This window comes from Drosophila subobscura, chromosome J (genome assembly GCF_008121235.1).
Source record: "Drosophila subobscura isolate 14011-0131.10 chromosome J, UCBerk_Dsub_1.0, whole genome shotgun sequence".
NCBI lineage: Eukaryota > Metazoa > Arthropoda > Insecta > Diptera > Drosophilidae > Drosophila > Drosophila subobscura.
The window spans coordinates 8,104,656-8,132,602 of record NC_048532.1 but is presented as its reverse complement, the minus strand read 5'-3'; the positions used below and the strand labels follow the sequence as shown (position 1 = coordinate 8,132,602).

At 46.6% G+C, this 27,947-nt stretch overlaps 1 protein-coding gene across 4 annotated transcripts in view; it reads left to right on the top strand.

Moving 5' to 3' along the window:
* Positions 1 to 509: 509 nt before the first annotated feature.
* The window catches only part of LOC117893623, a 47,197-nt gene continuing 19,759 nt past the window's right edge, over positions 510 to 27,947 (top strand). For 2 of the 4 annotated variants that reach the window (XM_034800301.1, XM_034800300.1), the window contains exons 1-2: positions 25,453 to 25,541; positions 27,142 to 27,900. In XM_034800301.1, the coding sequence (XP_034656192.1) occupies positions 25,490 to 25,541; positions 27,142 to 27,900 (811 nt within the window). In that variant the 5' untranslated portion in view covers positions 25,453 to 25,489. Of the gene's footprint in view, positions 793 to 4,321; positions 4,534 to 10,899; positions 10,911 to 25,452; positions 25,542 to 27,141; positions 27,901 to 27,947 lie in introns of those variants that run through there. The other 2 variants (XM_034800302.1, XM_034800303.1) reach the window with 2 other exon arrangements.

Genomic DNA, 27,947 nt, shown 5'->3' with positions numbered 1-27,947 from the left:
TTCTTCGAATTCTTTAAATTGAGTCACACACACGGCGGGGCAGGCAAGCAGCCGAACCGCGCTCTGGGGCAAGTAATTTGTGCGGCACGTGGTCCAGGAATAAAAGCTAATAAAAAGAGAACTTCAGTGGAGAAAAAACACAAATAGAGCTCGATCAATCAATCAGGCAATTGAGGGACTACTTTGTCGCACCTTCACACGCTGCCACCCTGCCAGCTCCCCTTACACGTGGCGTATGCGTAATTTTATTTATAGACGAGCAACGAAATGCTGCGACAGAAATATACCAGCGTGAAACAATGTAAACAAAGCAGCAGATGGAGAGAGAGAGAGAGAGAGAGAAAGCGCGCTCGAGAGAGAGAGAGCTTCAACAGAACGCAACAGTGTGATGCAAAAGCTGTGACGAGAGCAGCAGCAGGGGCAGGGCAACGTCTAATGGGAACAGGCACTGCGCCTGCGCCGCCAACTGGCAAACTGTTACCAGTATTTGCTGCTGCCACGGCCAGTGCCAGTGCCAGTGCTGCTGCTGCTGCTGCTGCGACTAACTCTTGGCCATGGCAACGCTTTAGCCAGCGTCAGAGCTCAGTTCAGTTTAGTTTTGGCAGCGAGCGCAGTTCGACGTTGACACATCTCTCTGCCCCGACGACAGTCGAGCGCCCCGAGCGGACCACGCGCCAGTGCCCAACAACCAGCAGCGAAAGTGTTCAATAAAAAAATCAAAATACATAGAAAAAAGCGAGTAATATTTCCGTGCAACATAATTAGCGTTCAAGTGTGCAGAGTTTTGTCGTGGTAATGAAAAATGAAAGAAATGGAACAGCATGGAGAAACATGTCCAAGCGGAGCGAGCTGTTGGCCTCAGCCAGCGATGCTTGAAAATCAATGAAAGTGAAAGTGAAAACAGCATGCCACACACACACACAGACTCACAAATAGACAGCTGCTCACACGCACACAGCACACGCACACACAGCTCGGACCAAGGAGCGCATGAGAGCGAGAGCGAGGAGTCAGTGAGGCAGTCAGGGGCAAAGGCAGAACCAGAGCAAAGTTCCATTTTTTGACGTCATTAATTTGTAAGTGTTGTGTGCGGCAGCAGCAGCAAGAGCGCGCGGTGGAAACTGTCATTGTGTATGTGTCAGTGTGTGTGTTTCAGTGTGTGTTTCGGTGTGTGTTTGTTGAGGTGTCAAGTGCTTTTTTTTTTGGGTAAAATTAGCCTAACAAATTGGCTGGCAATTAGTGGCAGGGAAAGCAAAGCGAAAGCGAAAGGCAAGCCAGCAGGAAAACATGAAAATGGACAAACAAAAAAGTGTTGCATAACCTGCAGGCGCACACAGACACCAGCACCAACACCAACAGCAGTGCAGCAGGGCTGCTGGCTGACTGGCTGCCTGGCGTGCCGTGTCCTTGAACGTTTTGCATAAGCTGGGGCGGGGATTGGGACTGGCACAGGGACTTCGACTGCGACAGGGACTGGGACTGGCTTCTGGCACTGGCTCTGTCGTTGTCAGTCAAGCCTACTCCTGCCGCTGCATGCCATTTGCCTCCTCCTCAGGGCTCCTGCTCCTGCTCCTCCTGCCATCACTGGCATTGGCACATTTACGCGACTCGTCGTGGTGTGGCTTTGCCTCTCTGTGTGTTTGTGTTAGCTTAAACAAAAATTCATGGCACGCTAGCTTTGTGCAAAAACATTCGAGTCCATGTCCATATGGGGTTTATATTATGGCTGGCGGGGCTGGCGGGTATGGGTGGCCCACAGAGAGCAAAAGCGCTACAAAACATTTCTAGGTCGGGTCGTCGCATTTTTTAGGGTTAAAGGTTGCCCAGGCAGCAGGTTGGATGCCACACACACACACACACAGCCACAGAAACACACACGAGTACGCTTATTTCCCCCTCTGTACTTTTTTTTTGCGTAATTGGGTGGAGAGGAAAGGCAAGGCGAGGCGAGGCGAGGCGAGTCCTTGAACTAGTGTGCCACATAAAACGAGCGTTGCACGAACCTGCGTCACATGGGGCATCATTGCTCTGCCCCAGCTCCGTCTTAAAGCCATTCTACGGATTTATCTGCGTTATCCGCAGGCGTTGAGCTTGGGCTTGGTGTTGGGGCCACAGTCGTTATCGCCCCGCTTGGCGTTATTTACGAGCTTCGTTTTGGGACTGTTTGGGCAACCCTTTCGAAGGGGCAGAGCGAGACAGAGCCACAGTTAAAAGGGAACAGGCACAGGCCATTAACCAAATTGCCCGAAATGCTCAGATGCTTTAAATTATTTAAATGCCAGGACCCATGAGGGGGGCAGGGGGTAGGGAGGATAGAAAAGAGCAAGGCCAGTTGCACAGCAGAAACTTCTCCGAGGCCGCAAAGAAAGGCAAACAAGTCAAAGGAAAAGAGAGAGAGAGAGAGAGAGACCTTGGCAAATACCACAAAAAATAAATAACCAGAAGAGAGGATACCGGGGGCAGTGGCAATGCCAATGCCACGCCTCCTTATACCCCAAGCGGCTCATAAATCTTGCTTAGCAACGCTCAAGTGCTCCAATTTTGGGAGACTGATAGAGGGGAGCGAGGGAGCTGTGCCTCGGGGCCGCATTATAATATTTGCGGTTGAGCCAAAAGGTTCACCCAGTTGGCAAAAAAGGATTCTTCGGGCGAGGCTTATATGTGGCATTTTAATTATTTTAAATTGAACCAAAAAACACCCGAAATTTGACGGCCCAACTGGCCAGCTCCCGAATTAAACTGGCCTCCGGTGGCTACCACGGGAACGTGGCCAATCCAGAACGGATTTCGCCTGCCGGCCTTTAATTTAATTAATGCCACAGCCAGCTGCCATTTGCATTAACAAATCAGAGAGCGAGAGAGTTGTCGAAGCGTGCATTATTTTATTTTAATTAAAATGACAATTAATTATTTTTTATTCAACTACAACACCCGTGGGGTTTATTAATTTTCAGTGCGTTATTCAGTTACCTCGAATGATACACATCGATAATTAAATAAACTAATTTCTACGCTGGGGCTGCTTTAATTAAAAAATAAAATAGAAATACATCCAAATATTTTGAGTCTTCTGGGAGGGAGACTTTTTCTTTTTGCTACGAAATTCAGCCATAAATAACTGCATATTCCGCCCTAAATATTCACAATTTTCCACTCCTACTCTTCCTATGCCCTCGCCCTTAATCTCCTCTCATCAATGGCACTTTCGCGGCGCGCTTAAATAGTTAATAACTTTCGAGCTAATGAGATAGAGCCTGGCTGAGAGCACATTGAATAAATAAACTGCATTCATGCAAATTTAATCAACCGTTTTGTATTAATCTCATTGTTTGGCATCACCCAAAGAGGGATTAAAATGCACTTACCCCGGATATATTTATGTATAGATGTGCTGCATGCAGGTGGGCGCGCATATTGAGGCGTTAATTTAAATTGCACGACGCATAAATTCCGCGAGCAAAGCGCAAGCCAACAATTTATTAATTGCACACCCACAAAATTCCATTCATAGTTCGCATGGGAGGGGGAAGGCCATGCCTGAAAAGAGAGAAAGGAAATTCCATGATGAAAAATTCAAAAATAAAATTGAAAATGTGATAAGCAAGAAACAAAAACTCTCTCTCTTTCTCTGCCGCTTAAAATATCAATTTTGCCTTCCATTTATTTATTTATTTATGGCCTGCCGCACGTTCTCCCTTTTATTCATTTAACACTTGAAACTTTTTCATTGATTTGTTTTAAATCATTCAAAAATTAATTCAATTTCTGTTCGATACGCCAAGAACATAACTTGTTCAAATCAGCAATAAATAATGGCAGCTGCAGCGGCATTCAGCTTTGTGTGTGTGTGTGTTAAGCAGCGAGAGAGCGAGAATTGAAAAATAATTTGCATAAATTATTCGAGGCAAAAGCACAGAAACAGAGACACAAATGGCGTGGCGCTCAAATCCTCCCCTTAAAACAAAATATTTTGGTTAGAATTTAAATAAATGTCATAAATAAATTAAAATTAAAACCCAAATTGCATTCGACTGTCTGCGTATGGGTGTGTGTGAGTGTGTGTGAGGGTGGGTGTGGCATCCGATAGATAAATAAATAAATTAAATATGCACATTTAAATGGCAATCAAGAGCAGACAAATTGCCAGGAACAAATGGCTAAACACTGATGGCAGGCCGAAACAACAACTGCCACACACATTCCCAACAGATGCCATCTGGCATTTGTCTCACTCAACTGTGTATCTGTGTCGTTGTGTAACTGCGTGCCTTGTGATAACAAATTTCCTCCTACAATCCGCCCGTTTTTCGTGTAATTTCAGCCGCATTCGAAAAGCAATAAAACAAAAACGCAAAAACTTTAAATAAAAACTGTGAATTACAAATACATACGAGTATATACGAGTAGCTATTAAGTACGAAAAGTTCATTCCAAAATGCGCGACTAGGCGTGTACGTGATATTAACCAAACCAAACCCAAAAAGCCAAATAACCAGCCGCACAGCCACGACATTGTTGCGTCTAACAAAATGAGTAAGTAGATCAAATATTAGTTATGTTTATCCGGAAATAATCCCTGTAGTTTATAGCGAACGGGACACATAGCAGCTGCTACTTAAAGGCTTAGCTAGTAATTTATTTTTAATTACACTTTGAGTGAAAAGTATTTGCCGGGCTTTCTGTCATATTTATTCTGTCATCTCACCTGTCTAACAACTCCCAACTGCTGTCCAATTCAAACAACTAAATTGAGTTACTTCGATTAGCTTGGTTTGTTCATTGTGTAATCGTTAATAATAAATGAAGCACTCAATTGCGACTTCCCAATTGTCTGTCAGCCAAGTCTACAGACTTACAAATTGGCCCAAAAGCTAGGTGAGCCCCAAGTTGGTCATTCTCTGCAGCCGAGGGAGCAATGATAAAAGAGCTTGATGGCTGCAATCTCTTCACTTACTGTAACCTCAAATGCTTCTTACTTATATTTCAATAAGTGAACGTGTTCCCTGTCTACCAATTGAACGATTAAATGCCAATAGACACACACGCACACAGAAGACACTCGTGAAACTGTTTCAATGTAATCGAAATGCTGCCGCAAATACTCGTAAGCAAAGCACTCTGGATAATTGCCAGGCAAAGCGAGCGAGTGGAGATGCTTATTTAATTAATGCTTAATATGCTTGTAATGCAATTTACAGTGCGTATACTTAATGCTGAGCACTTGCACTGCAAACAGGGGAATGCTGCGCCAGCCACCGCACACACAGAGGCGCACAGGAGGCAATGATTTTTGGCACTAAATAAACCAAAATACATTTTAACTCAATTTTGTTAAACGCTACAAATGAACATCAGCAAAAGGCAGCAAGCAGAAGGAGCAGTGGAAAGGCAGAGCCACAGCCAGCACGGGAGACGGTGTCAGAGTCGAGGCTTGAGTAGACAGCAGCGGGAGAAGGAGCAGCGGGAGAAGGAGCAGCAGCAGCCGGAGCATCAGCTAAGCGCATTAAACTTGAATACTTGACAGGCAGGCAGGCAGGCAGTAGGAAGAGGAGCAGTCGGAGCAAAACGAAACAAAAGACGTAGAATACTGAAGCAAATGGGGCATGGAAGAAACAGAACTCCTGGAAGGATTTACTTGTCAGAGTTGTGCCAGGCTCCAGCTGTCCGTTCGTCTGTGCTGTAGGCCGATTCCATCAGGAGCTTCTATTGATACGTTACTCCGGCCGGACTGCCGGCCTGCCTGCCTGCCTGCCTGCCTGCCTGTTCAATGCCCAATGTTTATTGCATATCAATTAAGGGGCAGCCAACGAGCACCGCAAAATGGCAGCAGCAGCATGCTCGATGTGGAGGTGCCCCAGCCACTTGCCAGTGTTGCCAGTCCCCCAGCGCCAATCTTCTCATTGGCAGCAGCTGCAGGCCAGGCTCAAAGCCCCCACGGACTTTGGGCTGGGGACACAGAACGTGTCGAACATTTTGCACAAAACTTTTCAAGGATTCAAGGATGCGTGAGCGGAGCGGCAGAGGATGTGCGCTGTTCTACTCTGCTGTTTGTGTGTGTTTTTGTGTGCCTCCTGCGCCTGTCAAAATCAACTTGAGCGTGCCATAATTTCCACGCCAAATGAGTTCAAGTAGAGACAAACGCGGCAGCTTCTCCTTTGCAGCTCGTTCCAGCTGTTCCCCGTCTGTGTCTCTCCTTCTGCCTCCTTTGAGTTGTCCTCGGGGCGGAGGCTGTTGCACGTGTGCGCGCAATTAAAAATGCAGCTTGCGGTTGTCGGGCAAATGTTGATGCCACTTCTTCTGCCATCTCCCCTACCCCCACTCCGCAGCACTGTCACACTCTGGCAGCTGCTGCCCCAGTGACACACAAAACTCTAAAAAGAGACTCCCGACTATGCGGCGTGGCGCACTCATTTGGCCGGCTTTTCCGCGTTCAATTTGTTGTTTTGCGCCGTAATTAAATTAATGCTCGCTCCGGGAATAGTAACGCAGCAGCGACGCAGCAGCGTCGTCGTCTACGTAATTTCAATTTCAGTTTCACTCGAAAAAGAAAACAACAAAGCAACACCAACGGACAGGGAGCAGCGAGCAGGGAGAAAGCGCATTCACCATCCAAATCCCTGACCTGATTTAGTGCCTTTTTCCCCTATTTTCCCATCAACCATTTGCCCATCCTTCTGCTGCTACTCCTCCTCTTTCAGCTGCTTCGTATGGTAAAGGTTTTGCTACATTTTCTCTGTGTTTTTGCTTCGCTTTTGTTGCATTGGCTTTTCGCTTTCCGTTTAGTTACCTTCCACTTTCAATCTCCTCTGCATACACTCTGTCTCCCCCCTCTGTGTCACACTGCCATCTGCTGCTGCTGCTGCTGCTGCTGCTGTTTACTTTTTATGCCAACTTTCCATTTTTATTTCTACCGAAAAAGAATGTCGCCCGCCCGTCTGTCGTCTGCCAGCCGAAAAGCCAACATCCCGTCCAGAGATGCCTTCGCCTGTGTCCCTTTTTGGCTCGTTTTTTCTTCCGTTCCACTTGCAAATGGCATTAGAACATTTCATTGCTCGGCAGCGCAATGGAAACGTGCCCAAGTCCTCTGTCAGAGCTGGTGCTCGGGTTCTGCTGCTGCTGCTGGTGGCCTCAGGTCTGGCCAGCAAAATGCCAAGCGAAATCTATTTTTAACAATTTGCAACATCGTGAAAGTTCCCAGCGACGTCATGTGCCAACGATTAGGGTCAGGAGGCTAGAGAGCGCTCTCCCTTTCTTGCGGTAAGGGTATGCCTGGGATGCCGGAGCTGCCTGGGATGCCAGCGCTTTGCTTTGAAATATTTCGGGGAATATTTGTTACCCAAGAACACCTCAACTCTTGGCATCTCATATCCGCCTACTGCCCAAATCTATCATCAAGGAAGCTTCTCGTCATTTCAACTCATTCGAAATGCATTTCCTCTCATGCAAAGTTACTTCCCCAGTAAACATTTAAGAGCATGCAAAAGTGTCACCACTGGCAAAAGCACAGCCCACTTCCACTTCTCTTCGTTTTGTCTCTATCTAACCCGAGTTTTGTGTGTTTTCTGCTTAGTCGAGTGCAAGATCAGCTAACTTCAATGGCCCAGAGTCAGGAGCTGCTCCAGAGAGAGGCTGCAGCTGGCACAGAACCGAACCGAGCAGAGCCAGGGCCAGAGCCAGAGCCATAAACATAAACTTGCATTATGGCCAAGCAAATAAAACTGCAGCCAAATGACACGTACAACTGCCACAGATTGTGGGCCAGCGGCAAGGGAGCCAGGAACAAAGCAGGGACTGGGAGTGGTACAAGGACTGCGGCTGGGATTGGGACTGGGACTGGGACTGCCACTGAGGACTGGGACTCGAGGATGTGCCACACTGCTGTGCGATTTACTGCGACTTTGCTTTCGGTTTTCATTTTGTTTTATTCTCGCCCAGGACCTTTTTTGAGGCCATCGATTTTGCCGACAGTCGACATTTTTTTCCTGTTGATGTTGTTTTTTGTTTTCAGCAAGAAATCGAGAAAAGTGTGTCAATGAAATTGTTGCTCTGTCTCTCTCGATCTCTTTCTCTGCATTGTCAACACTTTTTTAAAGCCCTGGCAGCTGATGATGATTTGTGGCTGCTGCCACACAGAGACAGCCTCTCTGTCCTTCCTCTGCTTCACGGTGCTGAGGCATAAATTGAAATGCGAATTGGAAAGAGCCGTCACATGCATGTACCCCACCCCTCTATAAAGATTTAATGGATATATCAGAGCTCCGGGGAGAGGCTTGGCATTTGCTGCAGCTTGGAGAAGATGTTACTTTATGCTGGTAGATAAATATCATTCCAATACCCTGGTCTCTGATTGCTTTTTGGCTGTAGGTAAAACTCAGGCACAATTATATCTACAGACATTAATGAGAGATAATCAAAGAGCGGGAGAGAGCTTATATTTGGTAAATTTCTTGTGCTGATTGCATTGATTTCTCCATTAGCCCGCCGCCCACTTGGCGTACACGCAACGCGTGCCATAAAGACGGCAACATAATGTATGCCAGGCACAAACACAAAAGACGCAGAAGACACAATCATACCAAGGCACACGCATACACACAAGCAAATGGGATGGCCAATAAAATGCAATTGCAAATTTATACAAATGTCTTGGAATTATTATTCGTACGATTATTCGTATTTGTATTCGTTTTCTTATTCGTATTCGTAGCAGTCTTTATGCCTCTCCGCTTTGCCCAGTCCTTCATCTCATTGTCATGGTCCTTTCTGTGTCTCTGTGTGTGTCGCAATTTCAATTTAATTGTTCTGTCAATGTGTGCGTGTGTCTCTCACTCTCTCTCTTTCCATCTGTATATTTAGGCTACCATTTGGGTTCGAATTATGGCAGAGAAATAAGCAAATGTTTCAGCCTGTTCTCCCGTTGATGTGTTTATTTTTATTTGCCCAAGGATTTGCCTCACTTCCTGCGCACAAGGGCCCAGAGACGTTGTGTTAATGGCACAAGCACATCCTTCTTACACATATATCCTGCGCTGCCCTGGCACGTCTCGTAACAAGTTTTGTTATAATAAAGCTTGAGGACCTGCTCCCCGAAGCTATCCTCTGCACCAGCTGCCACATTACGCACCGCACAAAAACAGAGAGAAGGGAAAATGCGGCGTGGGTAGGAGTAGGGAAAATCGAGAAAAACAACAGCCAGCTGAGCAGAGCATGAGCGAAGAATATGATTTTAAATACATAAACAACATAAACAGGGGAAAGCAGGGGAAACAGAAAATAAACCAGTTTTGTCCCTTTGTCTCCCTGTTTTTCTTTTTTATGACCACAAAACAATTTTCCTTTTTATTTATGATTACACGCGGCCCGACGACAACGATCCACGACCCACGACCACGACACACGAAAATATTTATTTATTCGGTTATAAAAATAAGCTCCACTGAATTTACAGTCGACTAGCGCTGGGAAATGCCTCAAAATGAAAATTCAATAAGAGCAAAACAAAAACAAAGCGAACCGATTGCGAGTCCGAGGGAACTGAAATGAACTGCAATTTAAATCGAAATCAGCAGGCGGAAAAATATGCAAAGTAATAACAGCAAAAGGGGCAGGGCAGTGCAGGGCAGGAAGGGGAGAATGAGGAGGTTCTGTAAGCAGCTGTGAGTGTGTGTGTGTGTCCTCTTGCGTGCTCGGACAGTGCAAACAACATGGCCGCAACACGAAAGCCCTGGGCACTCCACACTCCACTCCGCACTCCAGGCTGAAGTTGCAGTTGCAGCTGCAGCCTCGTTGAACTCATTCCGGAGTCATAAAGTTGGTCACATTCAAATTAAAACTCAACTTTCGCACGCCTCGAGTGTCTCCTCCTGCTCCACATCCTCCTGCTCTTCCTTTGGGCAGTAGTTGGTCGTGAGGCAACTCTTAATGAGGCGTTGGCTCCCACCCAACCATGGCCAGCCAAGGAGCAGCAACTCTGCTCTGTTTGCAGTTAAATTCTTGCCAAAAATGTTGCAACTTGTCTTGGAATCTTCTTCCCAGCTCAAACATTTCAAGCTTTCATTCAACTTTCATTACTTCAATATTGATCTGCTTCAGAGACCAGTAAAATGGTGTTTGGAAATGGCTGAAAATTCCAAGCATTAAGCGTTTGCTTTTAGTAGGAATTATAAATAAAAGTTTGAGCTGTTTGAGGTGTTGAAAAATGCAATATTGCCTACACTTTCAGCTAATTATATTCGCTGCTTAATGGTTCGTCGATTCAGGAATAAAATGTTACATGTACGAGCTGAAAGTGGATTTGTTGTGCCTGCCTCACAAGTGCCCCATCGACCCACTAATTCTGGTGCCCACAGCTCAGCCGGCAGCCGGCAATATGGTAATCCCCTGACATTATCACACTAGCTGGTTGGTTGGGCTGGTTGGAATTACTTAACTACCTCCAAGTCGCAACGATTTGGGTCGCTCGCCACTTGGCCGCCCACGAGTGGCTGGCTCTGCGTGCTGCTGCAGCCGTAATAGCCCTATCCAAAATCGATTTGGGGCAGGTCTATCGACTGCACTCGGATCGTCTAAAAGGCAGCCTCTTGAAACCTCATTCCATGCTGCCACGCCCACAATTTCATTTAATGCCATGCTTAAAAACTATGCAACGCTTATTTATGGCCACATTTTTGCGTATGCGTGCATTCCTTTCAGCATGTGTGTGTGTGCCTGAGTGTGTCACTGTGTGTGTTTGTAAATCTGTGTCAACGGCAGCTGCAACTGCTGGCATGTAGCAGGCCCACATGTAGCACCTCTTACTGCTGCTGCTGCTGCTGCCCCTGCCGCCTACCAGTTGCATATTTCACTCCATTGTTGCAGCAGCAGCAGAGGCAGCAGCAGCAGCAGCAGCAGCAGCAGCAGCAGCAGCAGCAGTTGTTGCGGTTCATGTTGTTGCATGTCGCGTTGACATTTTTGCAGAGTCTGACATTTTTTCCCTCTCCAGTCCTGCAGTAATTCATACCTCTACATACTAACATATATGTAAAAATGTACGTAAATATGTATGTATGTATTTATGTACATGCCGCTCCTGCAGTATAAAAAGTTATCAGATGCAGTCACCCGTCACGACAGCAATTTCTCATAAAGAGTACAAATTATGAACAATTAAATTAAACACAAGTTTCGCTGCGTTGCGTAGTGCTGCCTGCTCCTGCTCCTGCCCCTGCCACTGCCACTGCCACTAGGTGCAGCCCACAAGAATTAAATGCTGAAATTGTTTCGGTTTCGGGTCGCAGGCAGCAGCTATAATGGCATACAATATGATAATTATTTTGCACATTTTTCATTTGCATTATGGAAATTATTGTGCCATTGTGCAGCAGAATTTCAACTTTAAACAAAAGTTATGTTTGAAAACTTTGTGTGGAATTTTATTTTAGTTTATTGTTGAAGGAATGCTGGTCGGGCTATCAATTTGATTCTGTAGTTAGCTTTTGGCTGATGATTATTGAATTAGCAAGGAATTGGCAGTCCATTTTTATTTGAAAGTTCGTACTTTTCGCACTCTCAAAATCTTTTCTACTCCACAGAATCTTTGCAGATAAAAATCTTCCTAATTTCCATATCTTTCATAGATTATTAAAATCCCCTATTTATCTCCCACTTAACGCCTTGCCAGGCGCATTTAATATTCTATTTATATAGCAAATATCCCTGGAAATTATCCCACAATTACTCCTCTTCGATTACACTTTTCTACCATCCAAAGTCTGGTCGCAAAAGTTCCCAAAATGCAGCAGCAGCTTCGTTGCCATAAACTAATAATCTCCCAAATCGAAGAACTAAACTTTCACCCAAGAGAAAATAGTGTAACTTTTTGAGAACATTTCCCGAAAGTTTCACATTTCCCAGACCCCAAATCGATGGCATAACACACACACAAAAGTCGAGCAAATGGAATGCAGAAGAAATGGTAGAAAAATAGCAATCAGCATATGCAGAATATAAAATGGGAAAATGGAAAATGAGAACTGCGAAATGGAGCATAAATCCACAGAGCCACACAGCCTGGACCTGCGGCTTTCGGGCCTCGGCTCTCTCCTGGGCATGCCTCAGCACCTGCCCTGCCGCCGTGGAGTATGTGGCGTCGGCGGCATGCTTGCTGCTCGCTGAAAACAAAAGGACATGGCAAAAAGAACTTGAAGGATACGCTGTTCTCATCATATCGCATATAAAAAAGGCTCCTACAAGAAGGCAAAGTAAAGTGGCAAAGTGCTTGAGCTGCCATCGAAATGCATTCGGCGTATATGGATGGATGGGGAGACTCCTTCTCCTTCTGCAGCCACAAAGCAAACATATTTTCATTTTAAGCGCTTCGGCATAAGGGGGAAAACTCATTAGAGCGCTGTGAAAATAACTCGAAGCCAGACCAAGACGAAAGTCAAAGGAGGAAAAGGCAGCAGGCAGCAGGGATATGAAATTGAAAATTTATAATATCCGCTTACATAAGAGGAGCAGAAGGAGCCGAGGCAAGTGCAGCAGGGGGAGAGCCGAGACGACTGACTCTCCACTTGAAATGCTGTTGATGTTTTCATGCGGCAAGCTACGAGTGCGAGTATCTATGGATATTCTATGGATATCCAACAGAAAGACGAAGATGGAGCAACAGCCACTTGTATTTTCCTGCTGCAAGAGCAAAAAAGGAAATGAGGAATCTCTCTTATTTTATTAAAAACTTAACAAGAAAAAAAACTTTGCCAAGTGGCAGAAGGAAGCCATGAGAAGCAAAGTCGAACGAGGCATTAGCCCATTAGTACTGTGTCTGTCCTGTGTGTGTCGGTGCTTCCTTCCCGTGCATTAGCAACACTCAAGGACACTTTTGCAGCAGGAAGCAGACAAGCAACTTGCCAGGAAACTCCAACATTAAGTTAATTTGCAACGTGCACAGCAGCACAAGTCGTGGGATAAGCAACCAAGAGCCTTTAGATCCCTAGAAAAGTATTTCATAGTCTTCGCTGCCACTTGCCACATCGATGAGTTGCCTGTTCCGCCGCCGCCGCCGCTGATTTCAAGCGATTGGCAGTGCAGTCACGAGGACACCCACACCAAGCCAAGGCTGCCCTTGATTAGGCCATCACAGTCGATGAGCAGCAGCATCCTGGCTGTGCCATTGTGCCATTATGTTGCCAATTGCATTGCCATTTGTCACTCGACGCAAAGCTCGAAATTGGCTGGAAGAGGCGACACTAAGCTGCAGGAATTGCTAAATGTTTCAGCCGAGAATTTATGCCCCAACAATCCTTTACCGTTTCTTGAAAATTACCCAATAAAATGCCTTAAATAAGAAAAGACTTTCCTTAAAAGTTCTCCACTTAAGCAGCAGCTTCTCGTTGCTCCAAACAAAACTATAAAATAAAATAAAACCTATTTGCGTAATTTCTCTTCCCTTTTGGTAAACCCTTCAAGCAAAGATCAGTGCCATTCGCAGAAACTCATGCATAAATTAGCATTTAAATGTTAGTTGCCATAAATAATACCGGTAGCTATTCAGAGACATCCCCGCTGGCTGGTCCCTGGCTCTCACAATAATTCATTTCGCTGACTTTTGGTCCATCGCTGACAGTAACAAGCGACATTTACGACTGGTTTTGTGGGTCAGAGACAGACAGTAAGCTCGGACTTCCGCTGGATATTATCCATTAGGATGATTACAGTGATTAAAGGCACTTCCTCCCGCTGCTGCTGCTGGTTGTTTTGCTGTTTGTCTGTTTAAGTAGCTGCGCCAATTGGGAAACGGAACGTGGCCAAATTAGGAGCAAGACGTTGGACACACTGCAGTTGTGGCTGGCTGGCTGTAGCTCCGCGTGCTCTCTGTAGCTCTCTGTAGCTCCCTGATGCGGAAGTGGCAAACGCAAACGAACTAACCAAGAGCCACTTACTTACATCCATAAGCCACAGGGAATGGCAGCAGACCACAAGGAGCAGCCAGCGCCACACACACACCCACACACACAACTGAAAAAGATGGAGCAAGCGACTCTACACGCGCCTTTTGCTATTTACTCAGAGGGAAAATCCCCACAAACTCCAAGGCCCAACCCTAGCCTGTCGCTGGCTGCATGGGTTAGCAGAGACTCTTCGGAGAGGCAGACAAATAGCAAAAACCCGCGGGGCAAACTGCAGCACAGTCCCCTTTCCACAATCCTCCGAAAACTCGTCACAGTTGCTTTATCCCTAGCCCCAGACCAGACTCCTACGTTTTGTTATGCAAGCCGCTTCACACTTCCTGCTCGACAGGATGCTGCGTCCACCCCCGCCCTGCACCCTTGAGGCACCTTATCAAGTGCCATTTTTCATGCAATGCTGACGCCATCGTTGCCATCGTGCTGCTGCTGCTTCTGCTGCTGCTGCTCCTCCTGGGCGCTGCTCCTGCTCGTCGTCGCTTTGTCAAAACCACGAAGTTATCCATGGAGCCGTGAGCATATTGTCTTGTGGCTCGGGCGCTACTGTTTTGGGTGTGGAGGCTTGGGCGTGGGCGTGCTAAAGTTTTCTTCTTATCCCTTTTTTTTTATCACACATGCCGGGCAGAACCTCCTGCAGCGCACAAAAGGCAGCCCACAGACACAGCCGCAGCTGGAGATGAAGCTGAAGCTGGAAGGATTCCTGCTCTGCGTGCGGCTTTTGTCTTGGAATCCACACCAAAGTGGCTTTTGTCCCATTGTCTATTCGCCCCTGATTGGACAGGCAAGAGGAGGCAGCAGGAGGCAGGAGAACTGTCTACAAAAATCGATGAAATAATCTCTGGCTAATTGGTTGAATGGGCAACTTTTCCAACAACTGAACTGGACTCTCAGTTCTGCTCTGCTCTGCTCTCTGCCCTGCTCTCTGTCTCCCCCCAAAAAGTGAATGAAAATGCCCAGTGGAGAGTCAGTCCGTGGCTGGGCATTGTTTTGTCGACCGACCTCCTTAAACCTGTCGCCAGGGCACGGGCACGAGCACGGGCACGGGCACTCCCCAGAGTCCCATTGCACTCCACTCGGATGTGCTTTGCATGCTCCAGTTACCACTCTCCAGCACTCCAGGACTCCAGTGCTCCAGGACTAGGCTCCTTCAGCCAGGCTGCTGCTGCTGCTGCTGTTGCTCCTCCAACTTTGCCGCAACTCGAATGAGTTCTATCAGCACCTGCCATGGCCTGCTCCTTGCTCCCTGGCCCCTAGCTTCAGCGGTTCAACTTTCAGCATTAAATATGTGGCCACAACTCCCAGGCGCTACCCCCCAAACCTCCCCCTCCTGCTTTATGGAAAAATATTACACGGAGATTTAAGTTTTTTCGAGTTCTGCCGCTTAGCCGCCATTTACCTGGCCAGCAAGGGGCCTGGGATCGGGTTGAGTGGGGTTTCGGGTGGGGTTTGTGGGTTTGTTGGTTGTACGGGGGCTTGCCCCATTGTTGTAGTTGCGCTGACACAGATATTATTGTCTGAAAATCGTGTGGTTATTTTTTTTTGCCGGGGAATTTCCTCTAGAAATATATGTAGATATATTTTCCGCTATTTTCGCTTCTAATTTAAGTGAAATGTTGTTTTTCCATTGTGGTTTTTGTGGGTTTTTGTGTTACATACATAAATACATACTCGTATGTAAATATGTAAAAATGTATGTACACATTTATGTATGCTTTGCGGTTCACCCAACCATTTTACATACATATTTACATCCATATTGTGCTGCTCCCTCCACCCCGCACCACATTCCCATATTGTAATTGTTGTCGTTGTATTTGTTTTTGTGAATTGTAATTATTTGAAGTGGTTTTCCATCTTCCATCTGCCACTCCAACTGTGTCTCTCGCTCGCTGTGGAGACGTTGGAGAGACGTTGAAGAGCCTTTAAATTCCTTAAATTTGCACAGAAATTCCTTTTGCCTTTAGCTATTCCAATGTTGATCCCACAAGCTCTTTTCACAGCAATAAAACTTCAAAAATCGCAACAATTGACTGGCACAACTTTTGCCAAAGACTTTAAGTACCAAAATTTCCGACTTCTTGCCTCAAAATCCTCACTCTCCGCTCTCTCTTTTCCTCTCTAAAACCCTCTACAAAGACGCTCTGCCATTTCCGCAATTTTGAATGCAATTTTACTGCCATAATTCAAGGCGAAGAACGCAACTGCAGTTGCAGCTTGCTGGCTGACCACAAAACTGAGCCAGCGTTGCTCTGAGTTATGGCCAAGGACCCAGGCTCCAAGCGGCATGTGGCATGCGTGGTGCGTGCCTGCGTGCCGTCTGATTGATGGCTATACTTGGCGCTAACAAAACGAAATTCGCTTTACCAAATTTCGCCATTTTGCCACTTGGCCACAGACAGACGCAGCTTCAAGTCTCTTTCTCTTGGCATTTTCTTTGGGTTTTTCGCTTAAATTTAATTTCGCAGTGAATCTGACAGAGAGGGGGCCCCGTTTCCTTTTTGAGTTCAGGCTACGTTAATGAGCTGAGTGAGTACTTACACAAAATTAAGTGTTGTCCCACTTCAGTGCCTCAGCTGACTGGGCAAACATGCTTGCCCCTAAAGGAGAGACACAAACACACACATACGGACACAAAGGAAATGGAAAAGCAGCGCACAACACAAACAAGAAGTCGCAGCAGCGACAAGTTGAAGAAGGCGAAAAGCATCCATCGTCCTCGTTCGTTCTCCAACTTGAAGTTGCTTTCCTTTCCTTTCGTTTCTTCCTTCTGCCCTTCCTCTTTCCTTTCCCTTCTCTGTGTGGAAATCATCATAAAGTTGGAGATAAGTTCTCTCTTTTCATTATGAAAAAAAAAGTAGAAGCAAGAAAAGTACGTGGAAAATGGGCAGTGGTCGGGGCTGGGTTGGACCAGGCCAGGCAGGGGAATAGGTCGTTGCGCGACAGGAAACAGGCTCCAGCGACAGGCGACATCCGCAGCGGCAGCAGCAGCAACAACAATTGTGAATTTTGCGTGTGTGTGGGCAACGGGGGTGGCACAGGGGGACAAGGGACACTCTGAGTAGGGTATGAGCCAAAACATAACTTTTTTTGTTGTTGTTCTTGTTTGCTGCTGACAGTTTTGTGTGTTCCCGTGTACCCGGCGGTGTCAGGGCAAGCTGATGCCCGAAAAGTGTACAACATTCTACGGCAGTTTACAACACTGACAAGGCACTGGCTGTGCCTGTGTGGGACACACACTAATTCAATAAATGCACGTGGCCAGGATGCAGGACACGTAGCCCAAACCAAAAAAAAAAAGTTGACATGAATCTGCATAAAATATTCGCATATGCAAAAATTTACCGCTGCCACGGAGCGGAGAGCAGAGGAGTGGCTGCCCAAGTAGAAGTTTTCGGTGGAAGCTTAACACACACACACACACACACCACACCCATGCGGTGTGTATGTCCTGTCGTTTGCTATCACTGCAACTGCTGGCAGGCACTCGACGCGACTCGACTCGACTCGACTCCACGCAGCTCCTTGCCAAACATTATGCATGACATCCATTGAGAAAAATCTGTAAAAATTATGCAAATACATTTCCACCAATCACTTAACTGCGGCAGCGGGAGAGGAGTGCAAGCGGTATGAGGGGCATGGCTAGATGGCTGACTGCTTGGAGCAGGTTAATGCATGGCTGACTGCAGCAAGTTTTTTCTTTCCAGCATATCCATAGCCAGTCTTGGGAGTGTCTGAGTCACGGATGCATTGATTGATATGCCACATGGCAGAACAGTGCATGCTGAGCTGCAGAAATCACTGAGAAGGATTCAATCGTAGAGGGAAGAGCAAAAACTATTAAGATTCAGTTAAAGTGAAGTTTAAGGGCACAATCCCGCACCTACCGCCTGCTTACTCCTATCCTAATTAACGACACAGGCAAAGGCAGCCAACATATTGCATTCTCCATACCCTGCTCCACCCCTCCTTTGGCCTTAAATGACAGTCAGCAGGGCAGGCGGGCAAACAAATTCAAGGCGAAATTGATGACATGGCATACCAAAAAGCAAACAAGCCACAAAACACACACACACAAACCACACACACACAAACCACACACACACAAGCCACACACACACACAGACAGACATTTCAGGGCAGCTGTTTGACATTGCCGCTCTTGTCGGGTTGGCAAAGGTTGTGGCAACATTGGAGCAGCTTCGACTCCACGTCTCTTGGGTGCGCTGACAATTTTTACAGAATTTGGATTAAGTGGACCTGACTGACGACATCCTGCAGTCAACGCAGCTTGACGTGGGGGAGTTTTGCCATATTTAGCATGCCCAGGAAAAGTTCTTGCAAGTTCTTTGCCCACCGTGCAGGCAGGCAGGCACCACCGTGTATGGCTCTGCATGCCAACGTGTTTGCAGAGGACGATGAGGCAAAAGTTGACATTTCCTTGGTGCCTTTGCCACAGGATGTTGGCAAATATTTGCTTACGTGTCAATAACCCGTCCAGTGATTTATTTCATATTTGGTCTACATCAATGGCTGCCTATGTGTGTGTCCTGTGTGTGTGTTATGAATCCTGTGCGTCTCCTGACAGCTCTGAGCGGAATAGTTGCCCCTCACACACTGCAGTGGTGGCGTCGCTCGCGACGGCTGTCATTGACATTTGATATTCATTGTCAGTTTTGTGTGTAGTTTTCCAAAGGGTTTTTTCCCCGTTTTATCTCGCTCCCACTCTGCTCTTCCCTTTATCCCTTTTTTTGCCATGCTGCCATACATTTTTCATGGCATACTTATGGGTGCAAAGGCCCATGCGCCCAGACGCTTTTGTCCTTAAAGCCACATAAATTGTCTTTAAATGGAATGGAGAGGCGTCCACCCCAAGGTGCTCGCTCTCTCCCACTTTTGCAGCTGTTCTTCGTGGGCGAAAAATGTTCAATCAAGCGTGGCGCAGGCCTTATCGCCCACTGTGAGGCCTTATACCCTCTGTCTATGTGTGTGTTTGGGTGGGGTATAAATGTATGTGTGTGTCTGTGCCGGTATGCATCATCATAAGCTGCTCTGCATCTGTCTGCAGCTCGTTTTCAATAGGCAGCAGGGGGAGGTGGTGGAGCAGGCGTTGTAGGATCTACCGTAAAAAACATTCCATGCCTGATTTGATTTAAACGTTGTTGCCTCCACCTTCAGATATTTCAGCCTGGGAACCGCGCTGATCGGCAGACGTTGGCAGTGGCATCGACAGAGCGGCATCTTCGACATGGTTTATTCATGCAGCAGTCGCATTATGCAAATAGCTGCTATCCCATCCACAGATTCTCTACCTCCCTCCCTCGACCACTTGAAATTTGATTTTTTTCAATTTCTATTTCGATTTTGCCTTTGGATTTGCCTTGGGAAGCCACTCCGCCGCCTCCGCTTTTGGGTCTTGGCGGCGCGTCGGCTCTTGGTTCACTTGTAAAAAAGTTGAGTGCCACTTGTCGATGGTGGAGCAGAGCGTGTGGCATACCACGGGGAGTGAAGTGGCGTGCAGAGAGAGAAGTGGCATGCCATGAAGTTGCTGCACAGCCAAGTGCGCCATTCATTTGGCTTTCAAGGCACAAGTGACTAACGTTCGACGGCTGCTTTTTCAGCACTTAAATGAAATTATAGCAGGGGCCAAGAGAACGCCTTAATCTTAAGGGCAAGTCACCTTCCGGGTGCGGGCAGGGGGATGGGCTGTGCGTGTGTGTGATTATACGACACAAATTTGTGTGTCATTTTCTGTGCAGATTTGTTGATGGAAATTTGCATAGGAAACAAATTACTGGGGCAAAAACAATTTCTCTTTTAAAATAAAATGAAGCGGAACGACAGATGACAGAGATAGAGAGACAGAGAGAGAGAGAGAGAGAGACAGACAATGTTGTTTTCCGACAAAAGAATACACACACACACACCGACACAGACACACACACGCAATTTGCTTAGTTGTTAAGAAAATCTTTTTCCTTTCCATTTCCCAGAGCGTGAAGACATTGTGACAAATGTTTAGCAAATTCTGTGCTCGTTTCCATCTCCATCTGCTCGTCCTTCTCCAGTCTTCCCCTCTGCCATCTCCATCACTGGATTCTGATTTGAATATTTCGCATGGAGAGATTTTCCTTCTTTTTCCTCTTCATCGCCATTTTTCTAGGCCTCATCTTTCATACGAGTATATGTGGGTCGCGTATCCTTGAACATTTCACAGCTTACAAATCCTTGGCACGCACATCAGCGTCAGCGTTAGCTGCGAGTCCCAGCTCCCAGCTCGCAGCTTCTAGCTCTCAGTCCATCATCAGCTTAGGCATTGTGTTGGCTCTTAACAAAGGCACAAGTAATTCATGCAATTCGCCTGAAGAATCAACGCACACACATTTCCAGATATTTGTTCAGCAAAATAATGGCAACAACAAGAACGGCAGAGAAGCATCAGCATCATCATCATCATCATCAGCAAAATCATCAGAGCAAGGCGGAGTAGGAGCAAAGCAGCAGCAAGCCCGAGATGAAGGACGATGAAACGCTGTCAGGGGACAGAGGGCAAAGTGCGGCATATGCTGCAATATCGCAAATGCGAGGATACTAGGCATTAAAATTAATGACATGCCACTACGTACGTGTACATATATGCACAGGGGGCTGGCAGAGAGAGCCATGGGAGATACCCCTTTCAATCGATCAATCAGAACGGGTTGCCAAATATTCCATGAACAATTTTCCAAATATTTACTCTTGCAATGCATTTGCCATGCCCGAAATTCATATTGAAATTCGTTTGAATTGAATACAGAATTTGAATTCAAGTGGAACGGTCCAACCCGGCGTACGCTTGATATTTCACCATTTGCAGTGCGAACATTGCAGCTACATTTTTAATTAAAAATCATTTGATTTTTTATTGAAGTGTTGGAGGGGTGTTTTTTGGTGTTTCTTTTGTCCCTGTATTTATTTGATTTATTTTTGGAGGTTTGTTTATTCGTCAGACAAGTTTTTCATGCATTATTGTGTCATCCCGCCCCCCATGCGGTGCATTTGTGAGTGTAAATTAAATATTAAATGGCAGTTTGGTTCAGTTTGGCTGCTGCCTTCTATTTTTTGGGTGTTCCCCCCGTCAAATTTGTGGTTTGAATTTGATTTGCAGCAACATTCATTCATGTCGTATGTGCCTCATTAGGCCAGTGGCAATCAGCTACAGCCGATCAGAAATTCATTAAAGGCTTCATTAGGGAGTGGAGTGGAGTGGAGTGCCTGCTCACCCGTTACAAAATCACAATCAAACACTCAAATAGGAATTCAAAATTTGCAGCCAGCTCCAATCAGACTGTCAGGCTGCTGACTGCTGACTGATTCTGTCATATTAATTAGCCATTCCCTGTCTCTCTCTCTCTCTCTCTCTCTGGTCTGTCCGAACTGCGCCACAGCGCGCTGAAAACTAATTAAAAAGCCGTGTCAATCGAAAGGCTCGACAGGCAGGCAGGCACACAGAGTCCATACCCTCTGCAGGGGTGCTAATCGAATTGTTGAAACGCAATGAAACGAATGTCATTTGGGGCAAAAAAAGAAACCAGCCCCACGCCCCACTGCCCCACACCGCTGCCTGTTCAATTCATATTCATTTTGGGCCATCAAATGATGGCCAATGACAGCGAACAATGAAATCAAATTAAAATACACTTTAGCACGGCGCTCGGCGGAGTGAATGACAATCAAAGGCTAAACAATGGAATTCGCCAACGTTTCGAATCGATTTAAAAACGGGAGGGGAGGAGCGTGGTGTGTGGAGCCATGTACCATGAATGGCGAGTCCCTCCTCTGCACCCTGCCCTTGCTACTGCGGCATGACAGGCGAAAGAAGAGTGGACTGTGGCAAGTGCTTCCGAGTGTTGCGTGCTGTTTCAGTAATTAAATCCTGACATCTCAAATGCCCATGAAAACGAACTTAATTTACGCTTCTTTCTCGTGTGGCAACTTTATGACTTACCACGCCAAGAGTGGCGGGGGAAGGCAAAGGGGGGTGGGCCACAGAGTGAGTGGCAGAGTGGAAAAGTTAAACTCAAATAAGTTGAGTACAAAGTAAAACAAAATATTACCCAGAGACCAAAACGAAAAGGGAGGATGGAAAAATAAAATAAAATAAAATACAAGTTAATGTTTTTAGAAATTATATAAGAGGATTAAGCGCATATTTGCGACTTGTCTCTGAGAAGTTTCTGAGAAGCAAATAAATGCAACATTTGAGATTAGCTAAAAGATTGAAGTGGGTTTCAGGTTAAAGTGAGGTCAGGTTGGGGCTAAATGGAGCTAAAGGACATCCACATTCCGGCAGTCTGTTAATGGATTGACTAGGGATTGTAGTTGCAGTGACTTCTGTTGGATAATATCATTGAAGACTTTTTGCTTTAGCTTTAAATGGATTATTTTTGCAAATGGGAAACCCATCCAATCAGCACAAATCATTTCTGACTCAATTTCTCTTTGGCTAAAAACAAAAGTTGTTCTACCGAAACGGAAAAAGAGGAAAACGCAAAAGAAAACAAGCGAAAAGATTGATGCCAACTCTTGAATTTCATTAGCTATGTTAAGTAAGCACACACACGCCACATGCCACACATGCAACCAGGAAGAGAGGAAAGGAAAGACTTGCCACTGTCGTGCCGCTAAGCGGCTTAGTGAAAGTCCTCGGCCTGCCACTGTGCGGCAAAAAAAAGGAGACAGAAATATATTCATGGGAGTATGACAGCCTTTTGAGGCGTAACTGAAGATGTAGAAAACTGTGGCTGTGTGTGTGGAGAGCAGTGATGAAAAGCCGCTTTGGTGTTTAAACAACTTTGACGCGCTTTCTGCGTGCAGCGGCGGCAGCGGCAGCCCACACATGTAAGAGCATTTTCCTTCCATTTATAGGCTACACCAGGAAAGTGTGTCCCTCTGTTCCCCCTGTTCCCTGTGTGTCTCTGTGTGTCTCTGTGGCTGTGGCATTTCCGCTCCTAATGGTACACACAGAGACGAAAAGAAAAACTTTGATGACGTGCGCTTGAGTTTGACATGCTCCAAAAGGAAAAATTTGACTTCTTATGAAAGGGGAAAACTTGGGCAGCAGAACCAACCTACACACACACACAGAGGGGAGCCAGAGGGGTGGCCAGAACCAGTGCTTAGCTCGTTAACATTATGCCCCAGTGCCCGAGTCTTTGCTCCTTTCAGCGTATCCCCAATTTGAGTTGACTAACTTTTGTCGAGTTGTTGCGATACAAATTGCTACGGTTTTCGGGTTTCTTTTGGGGCAAAATTGCTGCAATTATCATTTGGGAATTTGGCAGCCACTGGGAGCCCCCAGACGCTAATGAGGCGTCAATGCATTGAGCCACAGACGACTGCAGGGAACGCCTTGTGCAGCAGAAATTATAGTCACACGCACACACACACACCCCCTTGCTGCATGAGGGTATGTGTGTGTTTGTGTGCGCCTCTGCACTTCCCTTTCCGCTGCGTTTTTGAGGCGCAAACTTTGTTTGGGAACAAATGACAGACCGGGCGAAGAGAAAAGACTGACGTGCTATAAGTCAAGTTCTCTTCCGGCTTGCTTAGGGAGGGTAAGTAGCAACTTGAAGGGGAGTAGGAGCAGGAGTAGGAGTGGGAGTAGGAGTAGGTGTAGAAGGATGACGACAACCGACAATCCCAACCTCAGTAACGGCAGCAGCAACTGTAACGACAGCTGACACGGGCAGGCAGCGGCAGCCAGCTCTTGGCTTGCCTTCAACACCATTTTTTATGTGCAACTATTTTGCATATGCGGGGAGATATCTGAGTTGTGGCTGTGTGGGTTTAGGAAGGTTGAGTTAAATCTTACAGCTGGAATATCGCACATTGCCGCGCGCGCTTGACGAAAACTGATATCAACCATCCTCCGCCTGCCTGCCATCCCTTTGAGACCCATTAAAGACAACGCTGCAGCAGCCTTGCCATCTCTCGTAAACAGGATATGAGGCATGGCATACAGATGGTGTGGCACGTGTGTGGCAGGGTGTTGGGTTGATAAGCCAAAGTCAACGATAAACGAGATGCCAGCGTTGGTTTTTGCGCCCCTCTTGATGCCTTTTGGGGCTGCTAAAGTGCAAATGTGAATGCTTTGAGTTAAGGAGGCAAACATTTAGAAGCAAAGCTCCATTTTATGCTTTAAGCAAGACAAAACACACACACATACAGAATATACACAAAACACACACACTGAGCTACACTGCACTTGGCTAAGACAAAGTTGGCCACATTAAAAATGATTAGCAATTTAATGCACGACTAGACAACGTCCAGGGTTCTCTCTCTCTCTGTCTCCGTCTCCTGCTGTGTCTGTGTCGCCCTTTGTGGCACATTCCACTGACGCCAGACAACGTAATGGCCAAGCAAGAGCAGGGATTTCCCTCCGCAGCAGAGGGTTGGCGCTGGCATTGACTGAGCCATAAAATTGTTGAAAACAACATGGTCGTTTCCTTGCACTCAGTCCTCCCTGCAGGCATATTGGCTGTCGAGGAGAGCAGCGCCTTCGAAATGGAATGCATCACAGATCAAGCTTACGATACCAACAAGCTGCACACAATCTTCCAGCATCAAATTTATAATTTGTTGTGCATTTTTCTAGGGTATTTCATGCACTCTCCGGACTCCTTTTGTGGCGCATTTTTAACCCCTAATTTTCCCTACTTATTATCGTTCATTTTCATGTTCTTTCGAGCAACAAGCATGCTCAGCAACTGACGAGAAAAAAACATGAGCAACACTTTCCGCCTGACTGCCGATGTCATCTGATGTCTCAGCTGACGCCGCTGTCGCTGTCTCTCTGTCTCTGTCGCTGTCCCCATCCACGTGGCATTCTACTGTTGTTGCTCTTGTTGTGCAGTCGTTGCAGCTTCCGTCCAGGTGGCACTGCCAGCCGTCCCCATGTCTGCTCATTGTCTGAGCCTCTAATTTAAAATTATGCAATTTTTTTTGTGTGCGCTATTCTGCGATTTTTCCTCTCTCTCTCTCTCTCTCTCTGTAAGCTGCTGCCTCTCCCCCTCTAATGCTGTGATTTCCCTTTGGCAGGCACTCATTGACTCGTGTGATGCCATTTTTGGGGTCAGGCGTTGTAGGGCACCCCAAACAACATTCATAAATCAGTTACAGTGGCGTAGGGGAAACCCCAACTATTGTTGTTTTTCTACTCATCGTTATCACGGGGCAGAGACTGCAATCGACAGACCGGCGCACCGCCTCCCCTTTGCTACCGTCCCTGACTGTCTCCCCGACTGTCTCTCTCCCTGGCAACGTTGCACACAGAAAACACATTAATCAATTCCCCACCGACATCGTCTCGGGCCACACACATAGTACATCCTCCCAGAGTGCCGGTCGTAGATCGAGTAGGAAAAGAGCGCTCGTGCAGCGGCAAAAACAAGGACGAAATGAAACCGTTACAAGCTTTGCAAGCGCAGCAAAAAAAAAACCATTAAAAAAAATAACAAAACCCAAAAATAAGAGGGAAAATGCACTCGTAACTTTCCATAATGTGCAGCGCGCGTGAAAATTCGTCCTTAGTCTGGCGTGAAAAATATGCGAGTGAGACAGCGAACAAAAGCTAAAAATAGACCAAAAGCAACAACAGAAAAAATATAAAAAAAAACGGGAAAGAGAAAACACAAAAAGCTGTAACCAGAAAGAAAATTGTTTACGCTGCAAGTATTTATGATTTTCATTGGTCGAAGATGGGTTTGGTTTTTCCGCGGCGGAAATTTATTTCCATGTTCCGAGTTTCGCATTCGAATTTCTGTGCTCTCGGTTTATGCCCACGCGATAAATGTTTGCACATAAATTTGGCGTGTAATCGGGCAACACCGTGCCGGGGGGTAGCGGGGTGGCGGCTGCCCAGCAGCGTTTGAATATTTAAAATTATTTAACCGACAAAAAAATGCATTAGCCGGAAAGCCAAATGAATTTTTGGTGGCCAACTAAATTTTTGGCAGTTGTGCAAAAACGAATGAAAAGTTAATTTTTACGCTAACGCGTCAGTATTTCGATTCGATATCTGGCATTCTCATTGCAAAGAAATATCGAACGGCAGCACATCTCCAACAAATGGCAAATGACTTTCATATTTCGGATCTCAGTCTGTTTTTCTTTAATTTAATTATTTTCATTTAATTGCGACGCAAAAAAAATGTCTTTGCGCAGGAAATTGTCAAAAAACGCCAAGGAGCCACCCAGCCCGCAGTTGACCCGTTCATCGAAGAAGCAGCAGAAAAACGACGCTGCTGACAAGTCGAAGAAGTTGCTGGAGCCGCCCAAGGCGCAAACTCAAGGCGAGGAGAAGCCCTCCAAGCCCGTTGGACGTCCGCCGAAGAAGCTGAGCCTAGACCCAGAGCAAAATCAGCAAAAGAAACCCCCCAAGGCAGAACCTCAAAGGAACGGGGACGACGACGATGTGCCCATGCGCAGCACTGCGTCCAAGAAGAAGCTGATCCCGAAGCAAAAGAGTCTTTCCACTGATATTTTGGTCAAGAAGGAAAAACCGAAACTATCCAGCGAATCCCATGCCGTGGATCTATTCGGTCGCACCCTGGACCTTTCCAAATTTAGCGAGTCGACGCCGCTGTACCCTATATGCCGCGCCTGGGCGTGTAATCAGCAGCGCAACACCGTTGCCGTGTCCACTTGCAGCACAGAATGCGGCAAAACCGGGAAGCGCGAGCCCAATGCCGAGGAAATTCTGGAACAAATGCAGAGCGGAAAGTTGTTAGAGTTGACACAAGTGCCAAAGGCACGCTCCACCCAGTTGACCGTGGTGCCACCCGCTCTGGTCTACACCGAGGAGGAGCAGAAGGCTGACCTGGAGCAGGAAGGGGCCGAAGCGGAGGTGCTGCTGGCACTCAATGTGGCACGCTGGAAGCGCATACGTCAGAGCTGGCAGCAGAATACACGCAAATATAATCAAGAACGCTACGAGATCATTGATCAGATAGTGAATGAGTCCATGAGAAAAGTTGAATAATTTATTATAAATATAATTAAAAATAAAACAAAGATCTATGTTGAATAAATAAATAAATAAAAGCTGCGTTTCCCTTTCGTTTCTACTAGTTTTTCCGTTGATTAGAGTTAAAGTTTTGTTGGTTTTAAATACATTTTCCAGTACTAAATAAATTCTTCTCTCTCATTGCAGGCCCAACAATAATGACGACATTGAAATGGCGCCAGAAATACAAAAGCAGAAAGAGGCCAAAGAAACTGAAACAACGAACAATTGCAACAAGCACTGCCACAGCAACAGCAACACCAACAACACATGCCACAAAGGAAACAACAAAAGCAACACGAAGAACCAGCAGACTGAGAGAAACGCGAGATCAGAGCAGGGAGAGTAGCAGAAGCAGGAGCAGCAGCAGGAGGAGGATGCTGCTGCTGCAACATCACAGAAAATGGCTGCCAAATGAACGACACAGAAACGTCGTAAAATTGTTGCAAATGCAGCCAGCTGCAACAGCATCAGCAGCAGCAACAACAACAAATCCCACACAATGTCAAGCAATTAAAGCGCCAGCAAAATCCTCGACAATGGCTTCCAGCGGCTGGAGCAACAGCCATTGTCAGTCACAGAATCAGAGACAGCAGCACCAACGGCGACATCCATTTCCGGCGTCGCCACTGACGCTGCTGCTGCTCCTTTTCTGCCTGGGCCTATGCCTGGGCATGGCAGCATCTGCTGGCTCTGGCTCTGGCACTGGCTCGGGCACTGGAGCTGGGACTAGTCCCGGCAAACCTGCCAGTTTGCAAATGGCACCGGCTTCCGCCTCCAGCTCGGCTACCGGCTGCTCCCTGGCGGAATACAGCTGCTCGAATGGACGCTGCGTGCCGCTGAGCAAGTACTGCAACAACCTTAACGACTGCGGCGATGGCAGCGATGAGCCGCGCTTCTGCACACGTAAGTACACGCACCGCCTACTCGCTGAGGCAATTATGTAAAGCGGG